Source organism: Primulina tabacum, chromosome 4 (assembly GCF_025594145.1).
Source record: "Primulina tabacum isolate GXHZ01 chromosome 4, ASM2559414v2, whole genome shotgun sequence".
NCBI lineage: Eukaryota > Viridiplantae > Streptophyta > Magnoliopsida > Lamiales > Gesneriaceae > Primulina > Primulina tabacum.
The window spans coordinates 47811531-47819365 of record NC_134553.1 but is presented as its reverse complement, the minus strand read 5'-3'; the positions used below and the strand labels follow the sequence as shown (position 1 = coordinate 47819365).

The following is a 7835-nucleotide window of genomic DNA, read 5'->3' as shown; positions in this document are numbered from 1 at the left end:
AGGGATGCGTTGTCCAAAAAAAATAATTAATATAATTGAGATGATAGTTACTACAAGGTACGAGACGAACGACGATATATCATCTAAATCTAGAGTAAAAATAATACAAAGATGTACGTATATGGTCGATTAATAGCTATTGACATAAAGTGCCAATGTGTTGAACCATATCAAGTCGGAAAGAGAAGATGACTCAAAAGTTTGGTGCAATTATCTCACAGTATCACGAAATATTTCATCAAAAACTAAGGTTCAATATATGTTTCATACGTACACAAATAAACAAGGTTGTCCACAATCTTGCTAGGGCGTCTTATTTCTATGTTCGTCCCTCGATCAGATTTTATTTTTGATGCTCTGAATGAAAACTGTAATTCTTTTTTACCTTAATAATATTTATGATTTTTTTTCTTTTTTGAAAATAGAACAAGTTATTCTATTAAAATTTGACCTCCAAAAATGAGAGATCACCCCTTATTTCCACCGACCATCCTAGATCAATCCTTATTATCAACAAGATTCTATAAAATTAATTTTAAAAAAAAACTCGAACGATGTTCACGTACCCACCTAGCCGTAGCAGTCGATATAAACTGTGGATTCCACTGGGGACGAACAAATATGCTTCATTAAAATGTAATTAACATCCACATTAGCGTTGCCGCGCTTCACCACACCGTAATTTGCCTTGGAGATGGCGGAACTCAACTCCGGTATTGACTCAGTTGACAAGATCAGCTTCACCTTCTGCAACACCAACGGATTCCCCACGAGTTGATTGAAGAGTGCAGACTCGGTGACCGAGTTTCTTCTTTTCTTCTGGATCGATGTCCTCACAATTTCCATCAACATTAAGTCGGAGAGTCTTCGGACTCCTCTGTCTCCGCCGATGATAATTGTCGGAATCGCCAATCTTTGGACTTTGTTTGGATTCCTCGACTTCCTCCCTTGCTTCTCGTTGCTTGATTGCGTGGTTACCAAAACTGATTCCATGGTGGTGCCTCGAATTTTGTCGAATGGGTCGTCGAGGAGTAGCACTTCTTTCATGTCCAATAATGTGACATGCTTGAAATTTCTTCTGACTCGACCGAGTATCATTGGGTAACAAGCCCATCTTCTTAAGCTCATAGGAATGTGATCCAAGAACCCGGATAACGAGCTCTCCGGATCAAGTTCCTCCACATCGAAACCCACCACCGACCCGTAACTCAGTCGCCGGGACTCAGTGCCGTCTTCCTCGCTGAGATTGCTGCGGGTCCTTCGTCCCCAGATGGGCTCCCCTGTATGCTTCGATTTATTGATATTTTTCACGAAATGGGTCGGTTTAAAACTCGGAAAGGAAGAGCTGTAGTTGCTTGATTGCATGGTATTAATAGTGTTGTAGCGATCCACAAGTTTCATGAAGTAGTCGTTTTCTTCTTGAATCGCGCGATCAAAAACGGCTGATTTTGATGGGAAAACGAAGAGAAGATCCGATTTGGAGGTGGTACCAGACCTGTGCAGCACCCTGAGAAACAGTTTGAACTCATGCGAAGAAAGGGACTCAACGGCATGCGCAACAATGAGGTCGTTCATAGCTCGCGTGCCTCTTCTGTACAAAGTGCCCATCCCCTGCAATGCGTGTGGAGACGAATTCCGACCTGAAGAAGAGATTCCATTGCAGCTGCCTTCTGGGTTGGTGGTAGTTCCGTCTGGCGGCGCTTGTGGTGGTGGTGGAAGGGAGGGTGGAGATGGTGAAAAGGAGGAGGATTGTGAACAGAAGCAGAGCGCAGATGGAGATTGCAGATTGGGCTTTGTAGAGTAGATTTGATGAATTGGTGCGTTTAAGGGACGAAGGAAGCGAAAAAGATGGAGAAAAGAGATTGAAATTGACGGGTTTCTTCTTCGCAATGGAATGATTATCGTTGGTGGAATGAATTTGTTGATCGGGGAAGAGGATTAAGAAAATTCCCATTCCTCAGCTGTTCTTGAGCTTCATTCTTATTTTGGAAGATAAAAATGGTGAAATAACACTTTGAAACAAAATGATCCAATCTTATTTCATTTGATAACTCATCGAATAATATTTATTACTTTAATATATCTTTGGGGATTGACGGAAAGTAATGTTTATTTAAGTTTGAGAAGAGAAGTTTATCTTTATTAATATTAAGAAAGTGGATTGCTTTATTAAAAGAGAAAGCCAAGAGTTGAGATAAGGAGAATAAAGGGTTTTTAATTTTTTGACTTTTGAAAGAAAAATTCAACTTGCGAACCTTTTTCTTTTTGAAATTCTTAAGGTTTGGCCCAAACGCAAATCAAATTTATTTTCCTTTATACTTAAAGAATGTGTAATTTATGTATTTGTTTTTATATATTAAAAAAATGTAAGTGGAAATTAACAAGGAAACTTCAATGTGAATATATGAAATGGAAAATGGGCAACTGTTAACTGACTCTGGTATTAGTTTTATGATACTTTTGCTCGAAATGTGTGATTGGAACCCAGCTAAGCAACGGTAGCTCGTTCGACTTGACTGCAGCATGCAATGCAATAAGTTCGTCGGTTCGAAGGAGTCGATAATTTTTGTACCAAGAACAACATATAGACGATGATCCGTAGCTCATTCGATATCAACGTCCTAAGTTTTGGACTCAACTTAAAATCTAACTAAACCCTTACCCAACCAAACAAGAACAACATATAAAATTATGTTTTATAAATTTTTTAAAAAAATCAAATTGCGTTTTCAATATGGGGATCTCGTACCCTATTGTTTGATTTCACTTGACCAAATTAATTTTTTGTTTTTTAAAAAATATAAGCTACCGGATCTATCAAGGCTAAACTCGCGCTACTTGTGGGCCGTACTGAAGATGTACAGCTCCAAGAGGGAAATTTGGTTTTTGGGAGCGTCGGTGGTAGGCTGTACCACTCATTTATTTGTGGGCCAAAATGTAAAACTATTTTTATTAATATGCCTAACCTAAGATTTTAGAGATAGTGAAACATTAAATTTTGGGGGTTCTTGAAAGCGAAAACCAACTCTAAAAAAAAATAAAAATAAATTCTTCGAGTTCAAATCATAAATAAATAATATGAAGTTGGGAAATAAATCCAGACATATACCTTAAAGATTTCTTGTTTTCCACAAAATTTGACTATTGTTCATAGAGTAGGTATCTTGTGAGACGGTCTCACGAATCTTTATCAGTGAGACGGATCAACCCTACCGATATTCACAATAAAAAATAATACTCTTAGCACACAAAAAATAAAATTTTTCATTGATAACTCAAATAATAGATATGTCTCACAAAATATGACCCGTGATACCGTTTCACACATGTTTTTGTCTTGTTCATAATATGATCCAATAGATTTGCTTGGAATCTATTTTTTTTTTTCAATTTGAGAGGTATTCAATCATACGTCCAGAGGCGGAGCTACATGGTGATGTACCCGGGCTAAAAAGCCCAAGTGGCCCAATTTTTTTTAAAAAAAATTTATATGTAAATTTTCTATAATCTTGAAACAATATGATATTAGTCCAGATATATCAATTTGAAATATTAAAAGATTTTAAAATATAAAATTGTAACCCGAACATAGCATTCCGGCACTTCATAGGTCCTACTCCAACCAAAATATTTTTGCTACTTGTCGGTGAAAAAGTATCAAGTTTAATTCCATTACAGTGATAATTGAGTTGAATTTGTCCTTTATTGGTGGAAAACTATTTCCAACGGACGCGCAGTTTGTGTGGTGTAAGCCCATGTTCGGATTTAATCATACGTCCTACTCCAAAACTCTTCCTAACTATGTCTACTCTGACAGTTTTAATGAACTGATCGAGCTTCATTTTAGGTGTAAAAAATGGGATGACAAACACTATTTATGTGGGGAACCGAGTATTCCCATCAAATAATTTAGCCAAAATTTTAAATATCAAGTCATAATAACTGAACTTATAAATAGTTAACAATTCAAATGATAATATATCTGTGTAGTAATTCAATATGAGATGACATGTATCAGTAATAATGTATTGTCACAAAATATCTTGCCAAGTGAAAGACAGTGACTGTTCAGGATTCTGAATTGAATATCGTGGGCTAAAGAGGTGACTTCCATTAAGATTCAGTATATCACTTTTTTCCATGTACTCAAGTAGATTCGTACAATCGATCATTTATGAGTCAATGTGAACTCATATTTTCGGACCGAAATCACGTTGTTCAAATGAACTATATGCCATATTTTAAACATGATGTTCATTGGACTTACTTTCCGGACCGAAGTCACGTTGTCCATTGGAATAACAATCTGGTACATAGACCGTTAACCAAGGCTCAAGTCATTCAGTCATTCGGTAATAGCCAATTGGTAACCAGTCATGGTAACAATCAAGCAAATCAAATATTCATAACAATATATCCAACAAAAATGTAAATCGCACAATATGATGTAATAAATGAAAAAATCATTAATTTATGAAACTTCACCGCAAATTTTAGGTCAAATGTCAAAATCTATTATTTCAAGAAATTTGTAGAAAATAATACCTTTTATTTTAAAAGCGAAGTGAAAATCATTCGAGAAATAAGATTAATATAGGCTTTAAATAGTTACCTTAAAACAAATTTTCTGAAATTTTTTTCAGAAATTTTTCTTCATGGTTTTGAAATTTCTTAGAAGATTTCACTTGTGATATTGTTACATCTCCAGCATAATATGGTTCATGGGTAAGAAATGAGTCTTACATAAATTTTTCAGAATTTTTGGTGATAATTTGATATTTTTCCTTTTTTTTTTTTTTCTATTTTTCATTATTTCTGTTTTCTTTTCAAACTCATTATCCCCTATCTAAAAATCCACGAGTTTCAGAGGAATTTTTGTAATGAAATGCATCAGGTGAGGCCTATTTATCGGCCAAAATTATTGGGGTGAGCCATCTGTGTTATGACATTTGTCGAAGCCTAAAACTTGGCAAGTGTCATGCTTATTAACTTGGCATATGTTGGCTTATCTTGGTGACAATTTTTGCTTATAAATTTAATTTTTAATAAATAGTTTTTTATTAATTAATTTAATATAATATTTAGACTCTCCATTGATTTTTACATGTGCATATTTTATTTATTAATCTAGTATATATATAACATAATTTTATTTAGTTATTTAGATCTATTTTTAAATATTTTATTAAATAATAATTTCCTAAAATCACTTTCCTCATAAAATATATTATATACTTATAACTTAAGTTTTAAAATCTAATATTTAATTTTTTACTTATATATATACTTTTTATTTTAGCTATATTATTATAGAAGCATATTTTATGTATTTGCAGTGTTCCATTTAAATTTTATTTGTAGAATAAAATTCATTTCATAATTAAATTTGTATTTATTACTTCATGATTGAGCAACAATTAGTTCCAGCTTCAATATTTGGCAAAAATATTACTGCTAAATATTTTTTAAATACGCCATGCTTGACGTTTCTGGGTCAATCATTAAGTTCATTTTCGTTTATACAAATTAATTAATAAATTTTTAATAATCTTAATCATGGTTTTGCGACATAAGATCCATCACACCACCTAACATTTGTTTGCGAAGAACATTAGTCAATCAAACCATCCGCTAAGCATATATTTTTACATGTAAAACGACAAAACATTGAAGCAAACACATGGATATATATATTTGTGAACAATAAAATATTTAATTTTATTGTCTTACTTTGACACGTTTGCATAAACTATGCGATTAGGTATATTGTGAGACGATCTCACGAATCTTTATTTGTGAGACGGTAAACCCTACCGATATTCACAATAAAAAGTAATACTCTTAACATAAAAAGTAATATTTTTTCATGGATGACCCAAATAAGATATATCTTTCACAAAATACGACCCCTGAGACTGTCTGACAAATTTTTTGTCAAACTATGCCCGTAAATGGTGTAGTTTATGCGCTCAATAAACTATTCATTCTTTACTTAAAGAAATCAACCCGCAGATGGTGTAGTTTATGCCGTCGGATTGCAGTCTTGATCAACTATTTTATTATTTTGGCATTTTAGTATTATTTTTTTCCGATATGACATTGATGTGTTATGTATTCTTCGCCAATGTGAATCCGACATGGTGTTGATGTATGCAGTATCACATCAATATTTTCGATTAAAAACTATTGAAATTATCAAAAAATTGAAAAATTAAGAATTATAAGTGATATCAAATAATATATATTATCAAAATTAAATAGAAACAAACATAAGAACAAGACTAATGATGAAATCGTTTTGAAAATGATATAAACAAAACATATATTACATTATACTACACACATTAAAATATATCTAAACAAAAAAAAAATTTCCTCAAATTTTGAAATATTTGATAGCATTTTGCTTTATTTTTCATTTAATTTTATTTAAATAAATTTTAATATACGTAACAAAGGCTTTATTCTCGTTATACGAATAAGATTAATATCAATGTTAAATAACAAATATTTGACAAGTTAGTGGCTTACGTTAAAAAAGATCGAATAAAAAAAATCCGTGATCAAATTTTGACAAGTTTCATAACTATTATTGTGAAACATAGTCAAATTATATTTCCACATATATACAATAAGGTAAATTAATATCGACAGATATTTTGTCGCGCCGTAAGAATATCAAATTAAAATTTTGTTTTGTTGGCAAATAAATAAATAATTATTAGCATCGGCTGAAGTTATTGACACCACACCTGGTGAAGTTTAAATTTATTAAATTAATGAAAACAATCATAACTAATATATCATTAATTAATTACGCTCGATCTGTCATTGGCCAGAAAGATGTGTATATATATTTTTAATAAATATACTAAAATATCTTGGGTACAGATATTAATAATATCTTGAGAAATATCTCGGGCTGGCACATGAAAATATCTTATCAGCTCTCTCTACCAAATGATTATTTACTATATTTTTATATGCTGCGTAAGAGAACAGATGCTATCTAAGCAAATTATTTACTCACATCACGATTTTTTTTTTTCTCCTGAAAAAATAGGCCATGTTATTCGTATGGATAGTGTCTTCGTCCACTCAATACATGATACGTATACTGACTAATGAATCATGGTCATTCAGTCATATATCATTGTTGAATGAATGATCGGCATTTATCCACTGGGCACACGTTTCATGTGCTGAGTTCATAAAAACATTATTTATTTGAGTAACATGAACAAAATCAAAAAATAATCACATTTTCGAAGAAATTAACTGCGTAATTTCACGTTTCATGTTTACATACCGCTGGGCACTAACAGTGAAAGGGATAAATGTATATTTAGATTTCAATTTGGGTTAACTATTTTTATCATTTTGGTATTTTTTTAGTATAAGCGTACCGCTAATCACATTTATTATCGTGTTTAGAGTATGTCTCTTGTGAGACGATCTCACGAATCTTTATCTGTGAGACGGGTCAACCCTAACGATATTTACAATAAAAAGTAATATTTTTTTATGGATGACCCAAATAAGATATTCGTCTTACAAAATACGACTCGTGAGACCGTCTCACACAAGTTTTTGTCTTGTGTTTATACCGCTAATCATATTTAAGTTTATTTATATTATAAGAATTTTTCCGCAGTTATTTTTATTTTCATTAAAAAAGTTCAAATTTATATATTTTAATTAACAAATTCTACACATACTATATAATTGAAATCGAAATTTTGAAGCAGTCTATTATTATATGATAAATGAAATTAACTTGGAATTGAAGTGTTGCCATAAGAATTTGGCATCAGATAATAAACTAATGTTATGTG

The 7835-nt window shown here is 32.1% G+C and overlaps 1 protein-coding gene across 1 annotated transcript; it reads right to left on the bottom strand.

Annotated features, from left to right (window-relative positions):
* Nucleotides 1–570: 570 nt before the first annotated feature.
* LOC142542072 (uncharacterized) lies at nt 571–1401 on the bottom strand. The gene has a single exon (XM_075648517.1). It carries the CDS (start codon nt 1399–1401, stop codon nt 571–573), a length of 831 nt encoding a protein of 276 aa, XP_075504632.1.
* Between the last annotated feature and the right edge of the window lie 6434 nt (nt 1402–7835).

What these genes read in the sequence shown, in the direction of transcription:
- LOC142542072 (XM_075648517.1), bottom strand. Translation starts at nt 1,401, where the DNA reads ATGAAACTTGTGGATCGCTACAACACTATTAATACCATGCAATCAAGC.